General features: G+C 57.5%; 2 protein-coding genes across 3 annotated transcripts; both read left to right on the forward strand.

The window, feature by feature from the left end:
- Nucleotides 1-1,954: 1,954 nt before the first annotated feature.
- On the forward strand, nucleotides 1,955-12,494 carry ANKRD13D (ankyrin repeat domain 13D). The gene is made up of 15 exons (XM_016132506.2): nucleotides 1,955-2,176; nucleotides 2,732-2,867; nucleotides 2,976-3,100; nucleotides 3,894-3,939; nucleotides 4,021-4,164; nucleotides 4,398-4,587; nucleotides 9,119-9,185; nucleotides 9,599-9,680; nucleotides 9,891-9,952; nucleotides 10,048-10,178; nucleotides 10,977-11,134; nucleotides 11,258-11,374; nucleotides 11,456-11,619; nucleotides 11,698-11,789; nucleotides 12,126-12,494. Exons 1-15 carry the CDS (start codon nucleotides 2,087-2,089, stop codon nucleotides 12,337-12,339), a joined length of 1,818 nt encoding a protein of 605 aa, XP_015987992.1. The 5' UTR covers nucleotides 1,955-2,086; the 3' UTR covers nucleotides 12,340-12,494.
- Nucleotides 12,495-13,481: 987 nt separating this feature from the next.
- On the forward strand, nucleotides 13,482-20,387 carry SSH3 (slingshot protein phosphatase 3). 2 transcript variants are annotated; one of them, XM_016132488.2, is made up of 14 exons: nucleotides 13,482-13,717; nucleotides 14,193-14,230; nucleotides 14,762-14,993; nucleotides 15,878-15,996; nucleotides 16,077-16,148; nucleotides 16,468-16,533; nucleotides 16,645-16,833; nucleotides 16,925-17,018; nucleotides 17,236-17,364; nucleotides 17,444-17,490; nucleotides 18,095-18,241; nucleotides 18,404-18,604; nucleotides 18,700-18,973; nucleotides 19,376-20,387. In XM_016132488.2, the coding sequence occupies exons 1-14, from the start codon at nucleotides 13,652-13,654 to the stop codon at nucleotides 19,652-19,654; spliced, it is 1,953 nt and encodes a 650-aa protein (XP_015987974.1). In that variant the 5' UTR covers nucleotides 13,482-13,651; the 3' UTR covers nucleotides 19,655-20,387. The 2 variants fall into 2 exon arrangements, with proteins under 2 accessions (XP_015987974.1, XP_015987981.1); XM_016132495.2 differs by having other exon boundaries at nucleotides 13,483-13,717; nucleotides 18,798-18,973; nucleotides 19,376-19,504.
- The last annotated feature ends 2,306 nt before the right edge of the window (nucleotides 20,388-22,693 follow it).

The following is a 22,693-nucleotide window of genomic DNA, read 5'->3' on the forward strand; positions in this document are numbered from 1 at the left end:
TGGGGTGGGTGATGGGACCTGGCTGTAGAAAAAGTTGCTGGTTACTATTTGCAGGATGTGTGGAGGGAGCTGGAGGGTAGGAGACAGGCAGACAGCTTAGGGGCCACTGCTTCTGTCTGGGGAAGAAATGTCATAACGATGGTAGTGGTAGAGGAAGAGATGCAGAAAGGCCCGACGGGAAAAACACAGCCCACCACAAATGGGCGGGACTTGGGGATGAGAGAGGTGGGAGTCCAAGATGGCACCCAGGGAGGTCCGCGGTACCATCCTGAGTCACGCCAGCCAGGGAGCAGAGCTGGCCTGACGGGAAGAGGGCGAATGTTGCCGGATCTGTTTTCGGACATGCTGTTGGGGTAGCATGGGACACTGGGCCCAGAGATGTCCCAGAGGGAGCTGAAATGCAGTCGCGGAGGTGGCATTGGGGTGACAGTGGGAACAGACAGGCTTCAGGCCAGGAAGAAACTTGACCTGGAGCTCAGGGAAGGGAGAGTCCCCGGAAAAGCACAGAGAAGACAATGGAATTAGAAATCAGGGCCAGTGGGGAGTTGGAGAGGCCAGGAGAGGCCAGGCCTGAGAGTCCTGTTAGGGGCGAAGAAGGCTTGGGGAAGGGGTCCCCCTTTTAAGAAGGGTGGAGGCTAGTGAGGGCTGCAGCAGCGGCAGCCAGCAGGGCCTGACCGTAGATTTCTGGAAATTCAGAGGCTTTTGAACTGCCATTAGACCCAAGGACATTACAATAACCTGATAAGACTACAGGGTGGGGTGACAAAGTGATCCCAGATAGCACAGGTGCTATCTGGCCACAGTGAGAGGGCAGGGTGAAAATGGTAACCAGCCTCCCAGCCCAGAGAGTCAGCTCAAACTTCTAGGTCGAACTGTGTGGTCATTTTACAAATAAGGAGACTGAGACCAGAGGGTCAGCCTTGGCCGAGCCTGGCAGCTGCTTCATCACCCAACAAGACCAGGACCAGACCCCAGGCTAAGACCAGGGGAACAGCGTCCGCGCTCAGCCTGTGCAGCCTGCACCCTGGTTCCGGTGTGGGTGGAGGGGCCGGCCCTGGCCCTGATTTCGAAACTCCTTCCTCTCTTGACACTGGCAGCGAAGTGCATCCTCTGCAAAAGAGGACCGTGTGGTGGGTGAAAATTGTTTACGGTGGAGTCCACCGGGAGAGGTCGACAGCTAGCCAGGCCCACTCTGCGCACTTCCCAGTACTCCTGTCCCTGACTCCAGGGCCCTGGGGGTGCTGCCTCCCTGCAAGGCTGGGCCCAGCCCTGGGGTGCCGGCCACCACCAGACACCAGCTCAGGTCCCTGGGGAGGCTGCTCCATGCTAAGCTAGCCGGGCAACTTGGAGGTGATGGGGAGGGGAGCCAGCACCTCCCCCCTCACCCGCGCGCGCGCGCGCACACACGCACACGCAAAGTCGGGCCCCGTGGGGCCTGCTGCAGGCAGACCGGGGAACGGGCAGGACTGCTGGGGAAACACCGGAATCCAGGGCAACAGAACGGCGGCCCGCTGCGCTCATGTCCCAGTCCCCGCTCCCCGCGGTGCAGCCCCGACCCACGACCTCCTCCAAACGCTGCGAGACCCTCGAAGAAGGGTGGGCGCTGGGCCCGGGGCGCCCCCTGCAGGTCGCGGGCGGATCTGTAGCCAGGCCCCGCCCTCTGCGCCGCCCCCAGCAGGCCCTCGCCGGGCGGAGGCCTGGCGGAGACCCGGTCCCGGCTTGTCCGCGGCGCGCGTGGTTGCCATAGCGGCCGGGCAGCGCCCCCCGCCCGCCCCCGGCGCGCGCTGGCCCGGCCGCGGTTGCCATAGCAGCAGGAGGCGAGGGGCGCGCGGCCCGACGCCCCGCCCCGGCGCAGCCCCGCCCTCCCGGCCCGCCCTCCCTGTCGCCTGCGCTGCCGCCGCCGCCGCCGCCGCCACCACTGCCGCGGGGGCGCGGGGTCACCGGGGCTCCGGGGCTGCAGTGGGCGCAGCTCGGGCGCGGCGCGGGCGGGAGGCGAGGGGGTCGCGCCAGGCCCAAAGCCGAGGCGGGGCCGGGCCACCCCCGCCACGCCCGCCCGTCCGCCCGGGATGCGGCGCTGAGGCCCAGCATGGCCGGCCCGGGCCCCACCTTCCCGCTGCACCGGCTCGTTTGGGCGAACCGGCACCGCGAACTGGAGGCCGCCCTGCACAGCCGCCAGGTGAGGCCCGCCGGGCACCCGGGCCGTCCTCCGGGCCCTCTACCCAGAACTGTGGCCTCCATCCCGAAGGCCTCCCGCCCCTGCTCAGCGCCGCAGCGATTCCCAGGGCACCCAATCCGAAGCCTAGGCGACCTGCCCCTGTGCCTGAGCCTCTGGCCTCGCCCCCCAGCGCTGGGCCTCGCCCATCTCCCCGCTTCACACTGCATCCAGCCCCTGACCGCGCGCCGCAGCACCCCTGAGCCAGGCTGACAACGAGCAGCGCAGACCTGGTCCCCAGGCCGGTCCCAACTCTTGACATCGCAGCTCCACCTCTGCCTGGCCAGGCCGCTCTACCGGACCCCTAGCTCTGACCCTGACAAAGCACAGGAGAGGTGGACAGGCTCTTCCCACCTTCCCCCTCCCTCCCCATCCCTGCGGGGACAACTAAGCCAGCCCCCCGCCGTTTCCACCGCCTGTCTGCCTTACTTCCCCAGTGACTCCTGACCCTGTCCAGCCCAGGGGTCCTGTCTCTTCCCCTCCTCACTTGCCCTGTGCTAAGTGTGGCTTCTCCCCCAGCACGACATTGAACAGGAGGACCCCCGGGGGCGCACTCCCCTGGAGCTGGCTGTGTCCTTGGGGAACCTGGAGTCTGTGAGAGTCCTCCTTCGACACAATGCCAACGTGGGCAAAGAGAGCTGCCAGGGCTGGGCAGGTACTGCGGAGGGCAAAGGGGTTCCCTGGAGGCTCGCAGCGGGGTTGGCGAGTGTCCGTTCCCCGGGGACTTTCAGAGAGCACCCCTCAGCAGCCCCGGTGCCCCCAGTCCTGCAGGAGGCAGTCAGTACTGGGGACCCTGAGATGGTGCAGCTGGTGCTCCAGTACCGGGACTACCAGAGGGCCACACAGAGGCTGGCTGGCATTCCGGAACTGCTCAACAAACTCCGCCAGGTACAGCAGGGCACAGACGTGTGGCCAGGAAGAGGGGTGGAGTGCCATGGCAGGGGGCACTGACCGACTGCGTGGGGGTCGCCCTCATCACTCCTGACAGGCCTGGCCTTGGAAGGGCACCCAGCCTGTGCAGCATGCTTTCCTGACACTCTCAACGAGGTCCCTCTCCTTTGACCTCAGCCCAGGGTCACGTAGGAAGGAGGAGCGCAGGCCCATGTGGATGAAAGTGGGACCTTTGGGAAGAGAGCCTCGGCTGGCCTCGAGGCTCCCCTAATGCCAGAAATCTCAACAGAGCTTTAGACCGCCGGCCCTCTGGCAGATTTTCTGGAGGGAGGGTTGCACCCAACTTCACTGATGTGACCTGGATTCCCGGATTATCTGTCCCTGCTTCCCAAACCTCGGGGGTCGGGGCAAGGGGGAGCTGAGAGAGCACACTATCTTTTGCCCGCCCCCCCCCAGGGGCAGGCCCACAAGGGACCCCTGTCCCCTCTTTACAGATGAGCAGGCAGGTGCTTCCTCAGGGCCCCCCAGAGGGCTCGTGGCCAGGTGGAGACCGGCCCCCAGGCCTCCAGATGCTTACAGCCTGATGACCTGAAGACTTTTTAGCGCCCCACTTGGCCCACCCTTTGCTGGGTGGGGTTTGGTGGGGGTGGGGCTATGGCAGGGCCATGGCAGTGCGTCAGGACTTGCCGAAGGGTGGGCTCCCAGAAGAGGACCTGTGGACAAGGAGCCCCCAGGCCCACTGGCCCCCGGCACCCGGCAGGGCCCTGACAGGCCCTCTGGTCTATCTCAGGCTCCTGACTTCTACGTGGAGATGAAGTGGGAGTTCACCAGCTGGGGTGAGTCGGGGCTGCTCAGCATCCGGGGCCTGGGGGAGGGCCTTTGGGAGAGAACCTCAGTGACCTCTGTGCCCTCCGCAGTGCCCCTGGTGTCCAAGATGTGCCCGAGCGACGTGTACCGTGTGTGGAAGCGGGGTGAGAGCCTGCGCGTGGACACTAGTCTCCTGGGCTTCGAGCACATGACCTGGCAGCGCGGCCGGAGGAGCTTCATTTTCAAGGGCCAGGGTGAGCTTGGCGGGGGCTCGCTGTGGCTTCCGAGTCTCTCCTGGGGCTTACAAAGCGACGCTGTCCTTTCTGTCCACTCTCCAGATGTGGAAACGAGGTTGGGGTGGAGGGGACCCAGGGCTAGGCCGCACCCTCTGAGCAGCAGGGGGCTGAGGGCAGCACGATGGCCTCCCACCTGCTGCCCGGGGCCTAGCACTGACTTGCCCGCATCCTGCACACCCACCGGCTGGCAGAGGCGGGAGCCCTGGTGATGGAAGTGGACCACGACCGGCAGGTGGTGCACACGGAGACGCTGGGGCTCGCCGTGCATGAGCCAGAAGCGCTGCTGGCCGCCATGCGGCCCAGCGAGGAGCACGTGGCCAGCCGCCTCACCTCTCCGATCGTCTCCACCCACCTGGACACTCGCAATGTGGCCTTCGAGAGGTTAGTTGGGGCCTGGCCACACGGCTGGCGGTGCCCTTGAGGCTCCCGGTTCAGGCCTCTGGGAGGCCGAGCCACGCGCAGAGGCCACTCAGATCGGGGAGGGGGCCGCCGCAGGCCCAGTGTCTCCCCCAGACCGCCCGCACGCCCTCTGGCAACCTCCGGGTCCCCGCACGCCTGTCTGTCCCGGCAGCCGTCTTCCTGGGGAGGAGGCTAGGTCAGAGTGCCCCCAGTTCTTTGACTTCCGACCTCACATTTTCTCATAAAAATGATTTGGACTGTGGTTCAGGGCAGCTGTTCGCACCGCGGGTCTCTCGGGCGTACGGCTGTCAGGCCAGAGTCCTTCGGTAGCGCAGGAACCTGACCCTTCCAGCCAGACCGTCATTTCTGTGACAACATGTGCCCCAGTTCCGAAAACAGGCTTCAGAAACCCTTAAAAAGAAAAAAACGGTTTCGTTGAGGTATAATTTTCATATACCATGCAGTTCACCTACTTAAAGGGTACAATTCAGAGGTTTTTAGTACATTCACAGATCTGCAACCATCGCCACAGTCAATTTTAGATTATTTCATCACCTCAAAAAAGAAACCTTGCATCCTTTAGCTACCACTCCCATCCCCTCGTCCCCTCCCTCAGCCCTCAGCAACTACTAATCTACTTTCTGTCTCTATAGATTTTTCTATCCTGTACTTTTCTTATGAATGGAGCCGTATAATAAGTGATCTTTTGTAACTAGCTTCTTTCACTTAGCATAACATTTTCAAAGTTCAACCAAAATGCAGCATGTAACTACTTGGTTCCCTTTTGTGGCCGAATCCCTCGTACGAATACACCACGTTTTGTCATTCTTCCATAGACAGACATCAGGATTATTTCTACCTTTTGACCATTATGAAGAATACTGCCATACACATGAGTGTACAAATTTTTGTGTGAACACTTGTTTTTGTTTCTCTCGGGAGTGGAGTTGCTGGGTCATGTGATAACTGGATGTTTAATTGCTTGAAGAACTGTCAGGCCGTTTACCAAAGGGGCTGTAGTATTTTACAGTCCCACCTGCAGTGTCCGAGGGTTCTAGATTCTCCACGTCCTCACCAACACTTATTGTCCACTTATTTCCTTATATTTGGATTATAACCGTTCTATCAGGTGTGAAGTGTATCTCATTGTGGTTTTGATTTGCATTTTCAAAATGCAAATGATGTTGAACACCTTTTCATGCGCCTATTGGCCATTTGTCTATCTTCTTTGGAGAAGTGTCTATTTGGATCCTTTGCCCATTTAAAAAATCGAGTTATCTCTTATTATTAGGTTGTAAGAGTTCTTTATTAATTCTAGATGTAAATCCCTTATCAGATGTATCATTCACAGATACTTTCTCCCATTCTGGGAGTTGTCTTTTACTCTCTTGACAGTGTCCTTTGAAGCACAAAAGTTTCTGATTTTTAGGAAGTTCGGTTTATCTATTTTTTCTTTTGTTGCTTGTGCTTTTAGTTTTACATCTAACAATACTTTGCTGAATCCAAAGTCATGAAGATTTTGTCCTATGTTTTCTTCTGAAAGTTTTATACTTTTAGCTCTTACATTCAGGTCGTTGATCCACTTTGAGTTAATATTTATACATGGCAGGAATTTATAAATTCTTTTACATGTGACTGTCCAGTTGTCTGAGCATGATTTGTTTAAAAATAAAAAGATTGTTGTTTTCCCATTGAATGGTAGTGGCATCCTTGTGGAAAATCAATTGCCCGTGGACGTATGGGTTTATTTCTGGACTCTCAGTTTTATTTCATTGGTCTGCATGGCTATCTTTGTACCAGTACTTCGTACCAGCACCACACGATCTTAGTTGGTATTGTTTTGTAGTAAGTTTTGAAATTGGAAAAGTTTGAGTCTTCTGACTTTGTTCTTCTTTCTCAGGATTATTTTGGGTCTTCTGGGTCCTGTCATTTCATATGAATTCCTGATTTACCTTGTTAATTTCTACAAAGAAGTCAGGTGGGATTCTGATTCTAATTCCCAACTATAGTTTCCCAACTATAGATTCCTAACCTCAGTTGGTTGCATCCAACTGAGGATGCAAAGAGTCGACTGCAGTAAAGTTTTGAGGGAGTCAAAAGTTATATGGATTTTCAGTTGCATGGAGATCGGACCACCAACCCCCCCGTGTTGTTCAAGGGTCAACTGTGTAAGTTTGTACTTCTTTTGATAAATTTGTCCCAAGTATTTTATTCTTTTTGATGCTACCATAAATGGAATTATTTTATTACATTTTCAAATTGTTCATTGCAAATCTATAAAAATACAAATGATTTTTGTATATTGATTTTATATCCTACAACCTTGCTAAACTCAAAAACCTCATTTTTTGTTCTAATGGGTTTTTAGTGGATTTCTTATTTTTTATATGTAAGATCACGTCATCTCTTAATAGAGATAGTATTACTTCTTTCTTTCCAACCTAGATGCCATTTATTTCTTTTTCTTGTCTAATTATTTCAGCTAGAACTTCCAGTAGAATGTTGGATAGAAGTGGCAAGAGCAGACATTTTTATCTTGTTTCTGACCTTAGGGGAAAAGCATTTAGTCTTTCACCATTAAGTATGATGTTAGTTTTGGGTACCCTTTATCAAATTGAGGAAGTTCTCTTCTATTCCTAGTTTGTTAAGTGTTTTTATCATGAAAGGATTTGAATTTTTTCAGATGCTTTTTCTGCATCTATTGATATGATCCTGTGACTTTTATTTGTGTTCTATTGATATATGTTACATCAACTGATTTTCAGTAATTGAACCAACCTTGTATTCTTCGGTTAAATTCCACTTGATCATGGTGTATAATTCTTTTCATATGTAGCTAGATTTGGTTAGCTAGTATTTTCTGTTCATATTCATGAGGGATATTGAGCTGTAGTTTTCTTTCTTTTTCTTTTTATTGGTGATGTCTTTGTCTGGTTTTGGTATCTGGGCAATGCCTTATAGAATGAGTTAGGCAGTATCACCCCCGTGTCTCTTTTTTGCAAGAGTTTGTGAATAATTGACATTAATTCTTTAAATGTTTGGTGGGATTCATTGGTGAAGCTATCTGGGCTTGGGTTTTTCTTTGTGGGTACTATTTTTTTTTTTTTTTTTTACCACTTTAAACTCTTTATTTGTTACAAGTCGATTAGATTATTTCTTCTTGAGTTTGTTTTGGTTGTTTTTGTCTCTTTTGGATTTGTCCATTTAATCTAAATTATCTACTTTGTTTGGATACAATTGCCTGTTGAATTCTTTTATAATCCTTTTTATTTTGTAATGTCAGGAGTAATGCTTCCTCTTTCATTTTTGATTCTAGTAATTTGCGTTAGATCTTTTCTTGGCCCATCTAGCTAAAGGTTTGCCAATTTTGTTGATCTTTTCAAAGAACCAACTTCTGGTTTAATTGATTTTTCCTATTGTTTTTCTATTCTGAATTTCATTAATTTTTCACTCTCATATTTATCATTTCCTTCTTTCTGCTTGCTGTGGGTTTAGTGTGCTCGTAATGCCTTAATATAGAAAGTTGGGTTATTGATTCAAGACCTTTCTTCTTTCTCGTCATTTATGCCTGTGACTTTCTCACTCAGCACTGCATTAGCTGTGTCCCATAAAAGTTTCAATATGTAGTATCTTCATTTCCAGTCATTTCAAAGTATATTCTAATTTCCCTTTTGATTACTTCTCCCATCCTTTGGTTATTCAGGAGTGTGTTGTTTACTTGCCACGTATTTGTGAATTTCCCAAATCTTTTTTTTCTGTTATCGATTTCTAATTTCATTTCATTGTGATTGGAGAACATACATTGTTTGATTTTTTAAAAATTCTCCTGAGGCTTTTATGTCCTGATGGATGAATGTTCCCTGTGCACTTGAGAAGAATGTGTGTTCTCTTACTGTTGGATGGAGCATTATAAGGAAGTCTGTTAAGTCTAGTTTACGGTGGTGTTCAAGTCCTGTTTCCTTGTTGATCTTCTGTCTACTCATTAATCTTCTACTGTTAATCTTCTATCCATTATTGAAAATAGGGTATCGATGTCTCCAACTATTATTGTTGAATCAGACATACTTTTATTTTTAACTTTTCACTATGGAAAGAAGAGAGAAAAGTATAACGTATTCATCACTCAACTTCAGCCTTTATCGACATCTTGCCAATCTTGTTGAATCTGTCCTTCCTCATCTTTTTTTCTTTTGCCTCGGACTGTTTCAAAGCACATCCCAGATATCGTATCATTTCACCATTGAATGGTTCTCCACATGACTCTAGCGAAATAAGGGTGTTTTTTTAAACCAGCCCCAACACCGTTAACATAGCTAACAAAATTAACAGTAATTCCCTAGTACTCTCTAGTCCCCAGTTCACTTCCGGGTGTCCCAGCTGTCCAGGCACCCTGTTCAAGGCCCCTGCGTGTCTCACAGTGAGAAGGCTAATCAGAGGGGGTCTTTGGAAGGGAAGGTTTTGGCCAGGATTGGGGGGTGTAGGTCCTCACGAGCTCCTGTTTGGTCTGTTTCAGGAACAAATGTGGTATCTGGGGCTGGCGGTCTGAGAAGATGGAAACCGTTAGCGGCTACGAGGCCAAGGCAGGAGAGGCTAGTGGTGGGGGCTTGGGTAGGAGACAAGGCCCAGGAACTCCGCCCCTTCTCCACAGCCACCCACGTGGAGGGAGAGACAGAGTAGCCTGTGGGCTCTGAAAGCCCTGTGCGGCTGTGGGAACTCAGTGGGACCTGAGCACCCAGCCCCTGCCGAGCATGTAGGGATCACCCACAGCATGGGCCCCCAGCCTGGGTCCCCACCCAAGATACCAAGATGAAACGAGGACCGTTTTCCTCTCATTAGTGACTCCCCAGGGTTCAGACCCTGCCACCTCCACTGTGGGGAGTGAGATGTCATCCGTTTCTGGGGACAGGAGGACTTGGGTCCTGTGCTGGAGAGGCCGAGTGTGGGGAACAGGCCCTGAGCCCCCAGCTCCCCTCGTATCCCTCCTGCTCCCCAGGTATACAGTGCCACCAACGTGGAGCTGGTGACACGCACCCGCACAGAGCACCTGTCTGATCAGGACAAGTCGAGGAGCAAAGGTAAACCCAGGTGCGCCTGCCTCCTGCCCAGTAACGCCACGTGGTGGGGTCGCCCTGGTCTGGGCGGGCCAGCGTGTCTGGGACAAGCTGGGAGGCCACCTCATTGCTATCTGCTCTGTCTCCCACTCGACAAGAGGCTCCCAGGGTGGAGGGTGGCATTCTGGGGGCAGTGGCCCGAAGCCCCCTCATGGCTCCCACCCTTCTCCTTAGGGGGAAAGACTCCGTTCCAGTCCTTCCTCGGGATGGCCCAGCAGCACTCCTCTCACAACGGGGTGAGCCAGGGCCGGGGGTCAGGGGCCGGGGGCCACTGGGCGGGGCCCGGCAGGCGCCATCCTGAGCGCTAAGCCAGGTCCCGGGGCCCACCCAGGCTCCCGTGCAGCAGGCAGCCAGCCCCACCAACCCCACAGCCATTTCCCCCGATGAATACTTTGACCCCAACTTCAGCCTGGAGTCACGGAACATCGGCCGCCCCATCGAGATGTCCAGCAAAGTACAGAGGTGAGGTCAGGGGGCTGGCTGGAGACGGCCATCAAGGACAGGGACCCCGCTTGGTTCTTCTGAGCCCTAGCAGACTCCTGTCACATGTGGGGCCCACCAGAATGGTCTTATCCATGGTCCTGGGCACCCAGCTCGGCCCAGAGGCCTGGTCACTCTTCTTTGACGAGGGAACGAATGGGTGGGCAGCACCTCCCATGTCCGCACGAGGGGCCGGCTCGCACGCAGTGGGAAGGGGCCGCTGCTCTGCCACCTCCTGGCTCTGTGGCCTGTGGAAACGCCTTCCCCTGCAAGAGCTTCTCCTCAGCAAATGAGAACAGTCACGCTGGCTGCCTACCCACAGGGGCACCGTGAGGGTCTGATGGGCCACGACACCGCTTACGAAGGGCCCAGCACCATCCTAGGGACCTGTGATTTGAACCCCAACAGTCCTGACCCCTGGTCTGTGCTGAAATCCAAAGTATGGCGGAGTGTGAGGCGCTGGCCAGTTGTGGGCTGAGAACAAGGCTGCAGATGAGGCCCAGACTGAAGCCAGCAGCCCAGCCCCAGCCTCGTCTAGACAGGCTGAGCTGGCACAAACCACTGTAGGCTCCAATCTGGACCCAGGGTCTGGGGGCAGCTCAGGCCAAAGGGCCAGAAGGACACACATTCCCGGGGAGGCGGGCAGGAGCAGCTAAGCAGAGGGGAGGGTGCCCCAGGCCAGGCGGAGGGCGTGAGTAAAGGCAGCTGTCCGGAGTGAGTGGGCCTTAGCAGAGGGGCCACCAGAGGTTCCTCAGCCCACGTCCTCGGTCGGCTGGGCAGGTTCAAGGCGACACTGTGGCTGAGCGAGGAGCACCCGCTGTCCCTGGGTGACCAGGTGACACCTATCATCGACCTAATGGCCATCAGCAACGCTCACTTTGCCAAGCTGCGAGACTTCATCACCTTGCGCCTCCCACCCGGCTTCCCGGTCAAGATTGGTGAGAGGGCGGCGGGGCAGCAGGGGGCCTCGGGCGGCTGCAGGGGCGAGGGCGCTCGCGGCCACGGGGCCAGGCACAGGTGGGCCTCTGGCCGCAGCAGCTCAGGCTTGGCTTCCCTCCCAGAGATTCCCCTTTTCCACGTGCTCAACGCCCGCATCACGTTCGGCAACCTGTGTGGCTGTGACGAGCCGCTGAGCTCAGTGTGGGCGCCGGCCCCGGGCTCCGCCGCCGAAGCTCCAGGTAGCGGTGCGGGAGGCGGGGCGCGGCACGACGTCTGGCCTCTGGGCCCCGGGGGCTGAGCGTGGCCCCTCCGCCATGCAGGGAGCCCTTTCCCATGTGAGGTGGACCCCGCCGTGTTCGAGGTGCCCGAGGGGTACAGCGTGCTGGGTGCGGAGCGCAGCGAGCCCCTCCGTGACGAGGACGACGACCTGCTGCAGTTTGCCATCCAGCAGAGCCTGCTCGAGGCGGGCACGGAGGCGGAGCAGGTGGGGCACGCGGAGGGCTAGGCCCTGGCTGGGCGCCGGGCCGGCAGAGGTGACAGCTCTGGGCTCCTGGTGCCGTAGGTGACTGTCTGGGAAGCCCTGACCAACACTCGGCCTGGTGCCCACCCTCCTCCCCAAGCCACGGCGTATGAGGAGCAGCGTCAGCTGGAGCGGTGAGGCCCTCTGGGACCTACTGGGTCCACGTCTCAGTCCTGCCCTGCCTCAGGGACCTGCCGGCCAGCGGTCCTTGGCTCATGAGGGTGGGTAGCAGGCAGGTGCTGGTCCCAGGACCCCTGCCCTCTTCAGGGTCACCCTCCAGCAGTATTTCTGCCCACCGCTGAAAGCAGCATGCAGGATGGGGAGTCAGGGCCCTACCTTCTCTCTGGTCTCCCAGATCCCTGCCGCCCTGTCCTTGTCTTTGTCCTCTGAAGCCATGCCCCAGCCCTTGGCCTCCTCCCCCAGCCTCGGTGCTCACTCGTCTGCTCTCCCTCTCACGTGTTGCCTGGAAGGGCCCTCCAGGAAAGCCTGAGGATGTCCACAGAGCCCAGGGGTCTGGGATCCCCTCACAGGACGCCCCCGGCCCTGCCCCCCCCAAGCTTTGAGGAGCAGCTTCGCCTGGCCCTGGAGCTGTCCTCACGGGAACAGGAGGAGCGGGAGCGGCGAGGGCAGCAGGAAGAGGAAGACTTGCAGCGGATCCTGCGGCTCTCGCTCACGGAGCACTGAGCGCCTGGGCCTGGGAGGGCTGTGTGGGCCACTCCCCCACCCGCTTTTCTAACTTATTTATTTATAAACTGTCTGCTGCTGAGTTTGGGGCCTGGAGCCCTGGGGGTTGGCTTGCATTGGAGACCAAGATGGAAATAAAGAGACCTTCAGCAGCAGGCTTGCTCCGCTCAATGGGGGGATCCTGGGGGTTGGGGAGCTGAGGGGAGACCACGGGCGATGGCCCGAGACTGGGCTTTGAATCCTGGCTGTGGCCCACTTAGCCTCTCTGAGCCTCAGTTTCTTCAGCTGTAAAATGAGACCACCTTCCAGTCCTCATGGCCTCTGGGAGGTAAAATGAAGAAACATGTGCCCAGTGCCCCTAGAGGACGTGCCTCCTGAGCCCTGTCTCACCTACTGGAGACCTAGGTTCCACCTGCCACCCAGTCTGGCTTTCCCAGAAACCACTCATGCTCCTGCCCGGGAAGGGGCAAGGTCGGCCTTCGGACTACTTACAGCCAGAGCCCCCTGCCCCCCAGGCCTGGGCTCCTGCTCGTATTCCAGCGTGTTCTATCAGAGTGGCTTTGGGCCAGCCGCTTCCCCCTGCTGCAGCTGTGAACCTGCTCAGCCCTGCGCTGAAAGCCCAGGGTGGACCTGAGGATCCCCTGTGGGCCTTGAGTTAGTTCTAAATCCCACTTGATTTCCCCTGAAGCTTTGCATGTCTCCCAGTGATTCATGCAGGGAGTGGAAGCATGAGGGCCAACCAGCTTCCAGAAATACATGCCCCCCCCCCCACTTAAGACGCACAGCGTCTGATCCTATCCAAGACCTGTGTCCTCCAACACCTGTCTCCCTAGGGCCTGTCTCTGCTGGGTAACTGAACAGTTGAGACCCAAAGCAGAGCTCAGGTGACCTAACTGGGCGGGGCAGGGAGGGCAGGGCCAGGTGTGCTTCTGGGGAGGGAGGACGGAACCCCAGCGGCCAGCCGCAGACAGAAAGCTGCTGTACCAACGTACCAACGGCTCCTTCCCTGCTGGGCTCCTTGCTTGCACTTGCGGCCCCGCCCCGGCTCCGCCCCCAACGTGCTTGGGGGGGCGTGGGGGCGAGGTGGGCAGAACTGGGGAGAGGAGAAAGGAGGGGCGGCGGCGGCCACTTGGTGTTGGCTCCATCGGCTGGGCTGGAGGGGTGTCTGGCCCTTTAAGGGCCGCCCCCGAGGAGGTGCCAGGCCCTGGTGGCTCCGCTCTCTCCTTCCTGGTCCTGCTGGGCAGGGACTGTCCGTGTGGCTGTGGGAGGGCTTTGTGCCCAGTGCCGGCCCAGGTGCCTCCGGCCTGGCCCCATGGCCCTGGTAACAGTGAGCCGCTCGCCCCCCGCCAGCGGCCACTCCACGCCGGTGGAGCCCGCGGTGAGTCTCACTTTGCTGTGGTCCTGCCCACACAGTTGGCTGCCTGCTGGGCCTGGGGGAAGTGCATCTTGCCCAGGGGCAGCTGCCCAGCAAGCCTGGGGGTGTGTGGAGGGGGGCCCCAAGGCTCAGGCTAGAGGGGGCTGGGGGTCCCTAGATGCCAAGGAACTCGGACTGAGGCAAGATCCAGCTCCCTGAGCGCCAGCCCTGCTTACAGAGGCCTAACCTCCTTCCTGGCCCAGACCTGTGCCAAACGCTAGCACCCCACCCACCTTTAACCCCCTGCTTCCCTAGCTCGACCAGGGCCCAGGACCCCTCAGTGCCTCCGGTGGAGGAGGGGGTAGACCAGGGCGGGAAGGGTATCTGACACCTTTTCTAGTTCCACTCTCGGGGGGCGATCCCCCCACCCCGGCATACCTGAGAGGAGAGCAGAGGCCTTCCCCATCCTCACTGCCCCCGGGGGCCCCTTTCCCGGCAGGACCAAGCCTCCAAGCGGAGAAGCCGGCTCCAAAGAAGGTGAGTGCTCCGCCTCAACGCAGACAGTCATCCAGCCGCCGGGCCTGGCCACTGCCGTCCTGGAGGGCTCGCAGCCAAAGCCAACTACTGGACATGTGGGGCAGTGTCGCCAGTGGGAACGGCGGGCGGGCCGGCCGGCTTGCTGTGCTCACCTGGCTGCCTTTGCTTTCATCTTCCCCCTGGTCAGCTGGGGCTCCTTCACCCACTCTATTAGAGCCTGGCTCAGGCCAGTGGTCACAAGCCAAAGAACAGGATGGGACAACGGGACCTGAGTTAGACAGGTGGTAAGAGAAACGGAGCAATCCCCCAGCCCCCTCAGATAAGAATAGATGGGCTGGGGGCTTGAGAGCCTCTGAGGCAGTGGCTTTCAAAGTGTGGTGGCCGCATCCCCCGGAAACTGGTTGGAAATTCATTCTTGGGCCGCCACTCCAGACCTACTGACTGTTAGGACGGGGCCCAACAGGTGATTCTGACGAGCCCCTGTCCTAAGGGATGTGACAAGTCATAACAGTTTCCCCGCTGCCCTGACAGACAGAGCTTTGCAGTGCTCCATGGGGCTGTCCTGGGACTGCAGGACAGAGGGGACGGTGGAGATGCAGCTGAGCACAGCCATGAGCCAGCGAAGGAAGCCCCAGGGGAAGAGCAGCTCCACGGGGACCAGACGGATGACAGGCGTGGGCTGCAGAGTCCCCAGAAGCAGGAGCAGAGGCAGCACCTCCACCTCATGGTGGAGCTGCTGAGGCCGCAGGATGACATCCGCCTGGTGAGTGGCCGTCAGGGAGAAAGCCAGCCCTGGGGTGGGAGCAAGAGAGGATAGAGTGCAGAGCATGAGGGCAGGGCACACCCTAGGGCGTGAAGCAGTGACCCAAAGCCCTGCAACCCTGCCCATTTCAGCTGGAGTTGTTTTAACAGGGCAAGGGCCCGTCTTCAGGTCTCTGGAGGGCTGGGGAAGGACAGGGAGGTTTGTCCTGCGTGAGCCCGCAGGGCCCAGTGAGGCCCAAGAGCTGGGATTCCACAGGGGCCTGTTTCTGTGCAGCCACAGCAAGACCTTCCTGCCTGTGACTTGTCCGTAGATGGAACAGTGCTCAGGGGGCCTGCCCCGCACCCACCGGGAGCGGGTGTGCTGGAGGGGCCCATGGGGCAACGGGACACAGGTGGCAGTGGGAGGACCAGCTCCTCTGGGGACACCTCACTGTCCGCAGCAAAACGGGAAAAAGAAGGTGCAGTCTTTTGCAAAGCTGTATTTATTCCACTGAAGCGCTCTTTTTATTGTGAGGTTGTGGTCTTAATATTTCTTTGCTGAGAGATGTTTCTTGAATGAAATGATGGCAATGACAAGTGAAAGGTTGTTTTTTTAACCTTCCTAGGCAGAAATAAAAATGGGCAATCTATGTCAGGCCCATTCTCCCCTTCTTCCACACGCACCCTGGTTAAGGAAAACCTTTTTAAACATTTTGTTGGACTGTCAAATCCAGAACTTGGAACCCACTGGAATGTAACCACTGATCTGGTATCTGGGAACAAGGGGATAAATGTGGAGTGAGCCCGTGGCGGTGGGTCTGTCCTAGGCCCAGTGTGTGCACAGGCGGAGAAGTAGGGTCCTCTGGGCCACTGTGACCCTGGGCTCCTCTCTCCCCATCCCTTCAGGCAGCCCAGCTGGAGGCAGCACGGTCCCCCCGGCTCCGCTACTTGCTGGTAGTTTCCACAACAGATCATGTGAGCCAGGATGAGACAGTCCTCCTGGGGGTGGACTTCCCTGATAGCAGGTGGGAGCAGGGAGAGGAAGGGAGGGGGGCTAGGAGGTGAAGCGCTGGGGGACGATCGCTTTCCCTCTGTGTCCTGCCAGCTCCCCCAGCTGCACCCTGGGCCTGGTCTTGCCTCTCTGGAGTGACACCCAGGTGTACCTAGACGGAGATGGGTAAGCAGGTGCAACTGGAGGGAGGGGAAAGGAGAGAGGAGGGACAGGAGGGTGGAGTGGCCAAGTGTGGTGTGTGGGGTGGGGCAGGGGCGCTGGGGAGCGGCTGCAGAGCTCCAGGCTGGGTGTCTGCGGCCTGGGCCTGGCTCTGTTTGATCCTGGGCAAGTCACCGCCCCATATCTGGCAAAGGGGCTTCTTCTGAAGTTCAGATGATGCGTACATATTGAGGACCAGCCTCAGGAGGTGGTTAGTGAGCGGGCCTCTCAGGGGCTCTGTCCCAGAGCCAGGAGTGGGGTCCCACCCACACCTGGTCTCCGGCAGGGGCTTCAGTGTGACGTCTGGTGGACAGAGCCGGATCTTCAAGCCGATCTCCATCCAGACCATGTGGTAAGGGGGCTGGTCCAGCCCTGGACGGGCCTCCTGTCCTCGGAGACGGCTGCAGGGTCTGGGGAGGGGCAGCAGGGATGACAGTGTGACCTGGCCTCTCCTCTGCCTCAGGGCCACGCTCCAGGTGTTGCACCAGGCATGTGAGGTGGCTCTAGGAAGTGGTCTTGTGCCAGGGGGCAGTGCCCTCACCTGGGCCAGCCACTATGAGGACAGACTGAACTCTGACCAGAGCTGCCTCAACGAGTGGATGGCCATGGCCGACCTGGAGTCTCTGCGGCCTCCCAGCACTGAGCCTGGCCGGTCAGTGCAGGGAGGGGTGGAAGCGGGAGGCGGGGGTGCTATGGCAGAGTGGGAAAGAAGGGGACCCCGAACTGACCGGCTCAGCTCCCAGGCCCCTGGAACAGGAGCAGATGGAGCAGGCCATCCGGGCCGAGCTGTGGAAGGTGCTGGACACCAGTGACCTGGAGACCATCACTTCCAAGGAGGTGGGCTGGGTGCCGGGGCTAGAGAGTGAGCTGGGCCCGGGTGGGGTGGGGGGACCCTCCACCGGGGCCCCGGGTGTTACTCTCCTTGGAGCCATCCCACCTGGCTTTCCTCCTGTCCTGAGCCAATCCTAGATGCTTGGCCTCAGCCCCTCTGTCTAGATGGGACAGGGGACTGTCCTCAGAGGCCCTGAGCCTCTCCTCTCCTTCCCACCTGCAGATCCGCCAGGCCCTGGAGCTGCGGCTGGGCCGCCCTCTCCAACAGTACCGTGACTTCATCGATAACCAGATGCTGCTGCTCATGGCCCAGCAAGACCGGGCATCCCGCATCTTCCCGCACCTCTACCTGGTGAGCTGCACGGAGGGGTGGGAGAGGAGGACGGCCTCCGCGTGCGGAGGGAGAATGACGCTTCCCTTCCTGTCCGCAGGGCTCGGAGTGGAACGCAGCGAACCTGGAGGAGCTGCAGAGAAACAGGCAGGGCTCCGAGCCGCCGCGACTGTGCACCCCGCCTTTTCCCATTGCTTGGCCTCCCCTTACGGGGCCACCTAGCTAGAAACCCCCAGAGTTCCTTCGGCAGCCATTAGTTCTGCTTCCAACCCTGCCCCCGAGGCCAGGCCAGGAGAACAGCCACCCCGCCAGCTTGCTGGCGGCTCCCTGGGCCACTCTTCTCCCTCCCCGTGCCGTGAAGGGGAGACGGGAGTGCCCCCCTCCCAGCTGCCTGCTCCCATAGGTTCCTGTCACTTGTCCACCGTGGGCCTCTGGGGAGCCTGCTATGGCGGGTCAGCCAGCTGCTGCATGCCCGCCCCGTGAGTATAGCTTAGAGGTCAGCGTCGAGCTGCCTTCTGACAGTAACAGGAGGGTCAGCGTCGCAGTGACACCAGCAGCCACCCAGACTGGAGAGAAACAAGCCCAGCGGGGGCGGGGTGGGGTGGCTGGCCCAGGGTCACAGTCATCGCAGCTTCCCGGCATAACTGCGCTGCCCCCACCTGACTCAGAAATGAGAGGTAAACGCACACCCAGCGGGCCACGGGCCTGGGGCCTCGGCCACGTCAGCCCGGCCTTGCAATCCCTGCCGCAGGGTCAGCCACATCTTGAACATGGCCCGAGAGATCGACAACTTCTACCCCGAGCGCTTCACATACCACAACGTGCGCCTCTGGGACGAGGAGTCGGCCCAGCTGCTGCCCCACTGGAAGGAGACACACCGCTTCATAGAGGCCGCCAGGTGGGGCTGTCCCCGCCCCCGCTGTGCACCCATGCCTTCCTCCTGGCAGCTTTGGCCCTCGGGGTCCTTCCTTCCTGTCCCTCTGCCGGATGGGGAGCCCGCCGCCTGCCCTGCCCGCAGCAAGGGGCCAGGGAAGCGGGTTGACCCGTCCTGCCTCCCCAGAGCGCAGGGCACCCGGGTGCTAGTCCACTGCAAGATGGGAGTCAGCCGCTCGGCGGCCACAGTGGTGGCGTACGCCATGAAGCAGTACGGCTGGAGCCTGGAGCAGGCCCTGCGCCACGTGCAGGAGCTCCGGCCCATCGCCCGCCCCAACCCCGGCTTCCTGCGCCAGCTGCAGACCTACCAGGGCATCCTGACCGCCAGGTATGGTGCAGGGCAAGGGAACAGGGGTGGTGGGGGTGGGTGCTGAGGGTGGCTGCCGGGTCACTCAGAGCTGACCCCGGGCCACCTCCTCACAGCCGGCAGAGCCATGTCTGGGAGCAGAAAGTGGGTGGGGCCTCCCCAGAGGAGCCCCTGGCCCCCGAGGTCTCTACACCATTCCCACCTCTTCCGCCAGAACCAGGGGGCAGTGGGGAGGTGATGGCTATGGGGTTGGAGGAGAGCCAGGCAACTCCAAAAGAAGAGCCTGGGCCACGGCCCCGCATCAACCTCCGTGGGGTCATGAGGTCCATCAGCCTCCTGGAGCCCCCCTCGGAGCTGGAGAGCGCCTCAGGGGCCAGTGACCTGCCAGAGGTGAGGCTGAGGCTGGGTGGGGGTCCTCAAGGGGGAGGGAGCAGGGGGAAGGAGCAGGTGGCGGGAGGATGGAGAAAGACCAGACAAGTGAGTGGTCGCCTTTCCACCCTGGGGGGCGCACCTGAGTATGGGGGCCATACTCTGGGCAGCTCCCTACGGTCCCTTCAGAGCAGCTGCGGAGACCTAGTGAGGGCAGATAAGCGCTGCCTTCCATGGGAGCTGAGAGCGGGCGTGGGGCCGGGGCCATCGAGGGGCTCCTCGGGAGTCAGCCCTGTGTGTAGGCCAGGTTTTTGTGTTCATTAGGCAAACATTCCGCACCTGCCCTTCCCCAGGCTCTGCACTCTGCCCCTGCCCTGGAAGCACCTTCTGTGACTCTTCTTCCCTCTGCTTCCACCCTCCCAGGTTTTCTCTTCAAATGAGTCTTCGGACGAAGACTCTCCACAGTCCTTCTCTCAGCTCTCAAAGGCTAAGGGAGGCCGGCGGGGCCGCAAGGGGCCTTGGCCTGCGCTCAATTCGCGCCAGTCTGTGGTTGCCCTCAACAGCGCCGCCCTGGTGGCCAGCCGGACCCGGGCCTTCCAGGAGCAGGAGCAGAGGGAGGCTGGCCGTTCCTCCACACCCAGGTTCCGGAAGGTGGTGAGGCAGGCCAGCGTGGATGGCAGTGGCGGGGAGGGAGAGGCCTGAGCCCTCACAGATGCCCGTGACCCCTAGACACAGCAGAGGCGCCTGAACACAGTGCCTGGGGCCAGCACCCCTCACTCCTGTCCGCCTGTCTGCACTCCTCTTAGCTCCCCTGCAGGAGGCCTCAGACCCCCATCACTACAGCCTCAGCTCCTACGGCCTTAAGTCTCAGACCCACGTCCACCTGCCCAAGGGCTCAAGACCTTCTCTGAAACTGGGGACGTGCTAGAGACTGCAGGTGCTTTGGGAGGCGGCAGTACACTAGCTTCATGCTCAGCTGCTGCCTGGAACACTCGCAGCCACAGAAGAAAACATAGTTTCCCAATGCAGAAAGGCTCATGCTCCCTCCGTCACCCACTGCTGTCTGCCTCATGCCTGCCCCCCCTTCTTTCCTGAGGCCGTCGAAGCCAGAGAACTGGTGGCCCCCAAAGGACGAGGGTAACCTCAGCCCCCAGTCCCCAGTCCTGGAAGGCTCTGAGGAGCAGAGGGCTGGGCCCTCAGATGGGGCTGGCAGGTTGGCCCCCCTCACACCCCTCACAGCCTGCCAGAGTCTTGCTGCTGCCCCCAGCCCCTCCCCCACACCCCATGGCACTACCGTGGGCCACAGGGCACCAGGCCAAAGAGAGTCATTTTTTTTGTGTCCTTCATGGCCTCTGGCCAGTTTTTCATAATCTATAGTATCTGGCTTTGTACTTAGAAATAAAAATTTTTCATATTATTTTCATGTTTACGATAAGGCTGTCTACCTGTCAGTCCAGCTCTTCTCTGAGGAGTCTGGCCTCTCCTTACCCCCTTACAGTCTCTTCGCAGTTCCCAGTGTCTCAGGATGGGCCTGTTTGGGGTGGGGTGGGGTGGGGTGGGAAGAAGAATGGGGAAGGGGAGAGGCCACTGCTATCTCCTTCATCTCAGGGCAGGGCCTGGGTGAAGGTTAGCTGCCCACGCCCCCGCCCCCAGGCAAGTCGGCGGGGCAACAAGTCTACACTGGGCAGCAGGTGCTTGTCTGTGCTGGGAGAGCTGGAGGGAGTTACCTGCGAGGAAACGGAAGCTGCCAACGCCTGTCTGGACAGGACCAAGCCCTTTCTAGAAGCTGAGGCTCCTTTTGGACACTCGACGCTAGTTTGTGAGCACACTTTGGGTCCCAAGACTCCTTCTCTTGCTACAGTGCGTGAGAGCCTGATTTTCCAAGCCAGCCCATGACTGCCTGGAAGAACCCTCGATGGTCCTCCCCTTCTGCCTCGGAGTTCTGTCTGCTCAGTTTTAGTGTTTAAGAAGAGTGAGTGCCTCCAGCTTTGTCATTTCTAGCCCCTCTTCCCAAGATGACATTTTGGGCCCTATAACACACTGCTTTGGTTGGGGGGTGGGTACGGAACACCCTCCCTTAAAGCAGGCCGCAGACGTAGAAGCTGGCACCAAAGGTTCTCATTGATTGAGACCTCACTCCCACTTTCAAGAGTGAATCTCTCATTCACGCCCTGGTGTTCTAACCCCAAAGCCTCGAGGGGCCAGAGACTTGGGTTCTAGCCCCGCCTTCACTTACAGGTTACTTCACCTTGAGTCTCTGTTTCTTTGTGTCAAACAAAGGGATTAGACCAGGAAATCTCTGCGCACGCCCCCTCCCACTTTGATATTTAACAATACACATCATTATACATGGATAGAATTCAGCCTCGACATGCTCTCCAGAAGAATCATTATTTGTATCTGTCACAAGACGGGATACGGAAGAGCTAGCTCTGATTCTTGATCCACTTGGCTGGTCCACCCTGCTGAACAAACACTGGGGGCTGTTTGCTGTTCTGCAACCGACCATGAATCCCCCCTGCAAGACCGCCCTTTTCAGTAGGCCTGGGCTGGGGCTGGGGCAGGTTGGGTGACGGTGTCAGGAGGGAAGCCAGAATGGCGGGCCCAGCCATAACCTCGGAGCCGCAGTGGCCACCAGAATCTATGGAAGGCTCTTGAGAAGTGAGAATTCAGCACGTGTGGGAACAAAAACTGGAGGGGAAACCATAAAAAGGCAGACAAATGGTTCAGAACTATATGTATATATAAGCTCATGTAAATTGCTTAAGGGGCAAAAAAGTAGTTTGAAAAAAAAAAGATATGAGAAATCGGTCTCCCCGGGATCCTGTCCTCCAGTCCTTCCCAGGCAGCCATTGTCAGCAGCTTCTTGCGTCCCTCCAAAGACATACCATGCTTATATCATCAAATATACCTGTGTATTCTTAAAAATGTATATTAAGTTATAACATTAACATACTATTCTGCACTTTGAAAATGTTTCATATCACAAAGTTGCACATCACTACCAAAAGCTCTACCTTATTTTTCTTTTTAAGAATAAAAACCATTTATTTGAGCAAGAGGAGCGGCTGCTTCGCCTTATTTTTAAAATAACCACACAATCTATTTTCTGGAATCTACCGTTTACTTCAGTGTTCATCTACCAATGAACATTTGGGTTATTAATGTATTTTTTTTCCATTCCAAGTAAGTACCCTTGTATACACTTTCTGTGCATACGTAGCCACTAAATCTGTAGGACATATTTCTAAAAATTGCTGAGGCAAAAGTTATGTGCTTTTTTAATTTTAAAAGACATTGCCTAATTTCCTTCCAGGAAGTTGCACCAACATACAGCAAATGGGAATGACTGTTTATGCCCTTAAAGGACTGTTCAGCCTACACATCAACGACATCTCATATGAACCCTGCAACACTCCCAGGGGAGAAAGTGCAGGCACTATAATAACCAGTTTTAGAAATAAGGAAAGGAGCCCCAGAGAAGTAACTGAGTCTCTGCTGGAGCCTGAAGCAGATCCTAGGTTTCTAGATCTCAGTCCAGAGACCTAATTCGGCAGCGGAGAGCTCACAGCTCTGCCCTAGGGAGGCGGGCCAGGGGTCCGGAAGCGCTGGGAGCTCCCGAGAGGGAGGGAAGGTCGGGACGACCCGTGCTCACGGAGTCCCAATCTAACTCCCACCCGATACAGGAACCTCTCAGGAGCCAGAGCGCTCGCCCGGCCCCGACCTGAACACTTGTGCGAC

This window comes from Rousettus aegyptiacus, unplaced genomic scaffold (assembly GCF_014176215.1).
Source record: "Rousettus aegyptiacus isolate mRouAeg1 unplaced genomic scaffold, mRouAeg1.p scaffold_m13_p_5, whole genome shotgun sequence".
Taxonomy (NCBI): domain Eukaryota; kingdom Metazoa; phylum Chordata; class Mammalia; order Chiroptera; family Pteropodidae; genus Rousettus; species Rousettus aegyptiacus.

Coding starts and splice junctions, on each gene's coding strand:
- ANKRD13D (XM_016132506.2), top strand. CDS start 2,087: ATGGCCGGCCCGGGCCCCACCTTCCCGCTGCACCGGCTCGTTTGGGCG. Junction 11,135..11,257: donor CGGCTTCCCGGTCAAGATTG/GTGAGAGGGCGG, acceptor CTTCCCTCCCAG/AGATTCCCCTTTTCCACGTG. Junction 11,620..11,697: donor CGGGCACGGAGGCGGAGCAG/GTGGGGCACGCG, acceptor CTGGTGCCGTAG/GTGACTGTCTGGGAAGCCCT.
- SSH3 (XM_016132488.2), top strand. CDS start 13,652: ATGGCCCTGGTAACAGTGAGCCGCTCGCCCCCCGCCAGCGGCCACTCC. Junction 14,231..14,761: donor AGAAGCCGGCTCCAAAGAAG/GTGAGTGCTCCG, acceptor CTGCCCTGACAG/ACAGAGCTTTGCAGTGCTCC. Junction 17,491..18,094: donor GAGGAGCTGCAGAGAAACAG/GCAGGGCTCCGA, acceptor TCCCTGCCGCAG/GGTCAGCCACATCTTGAACA.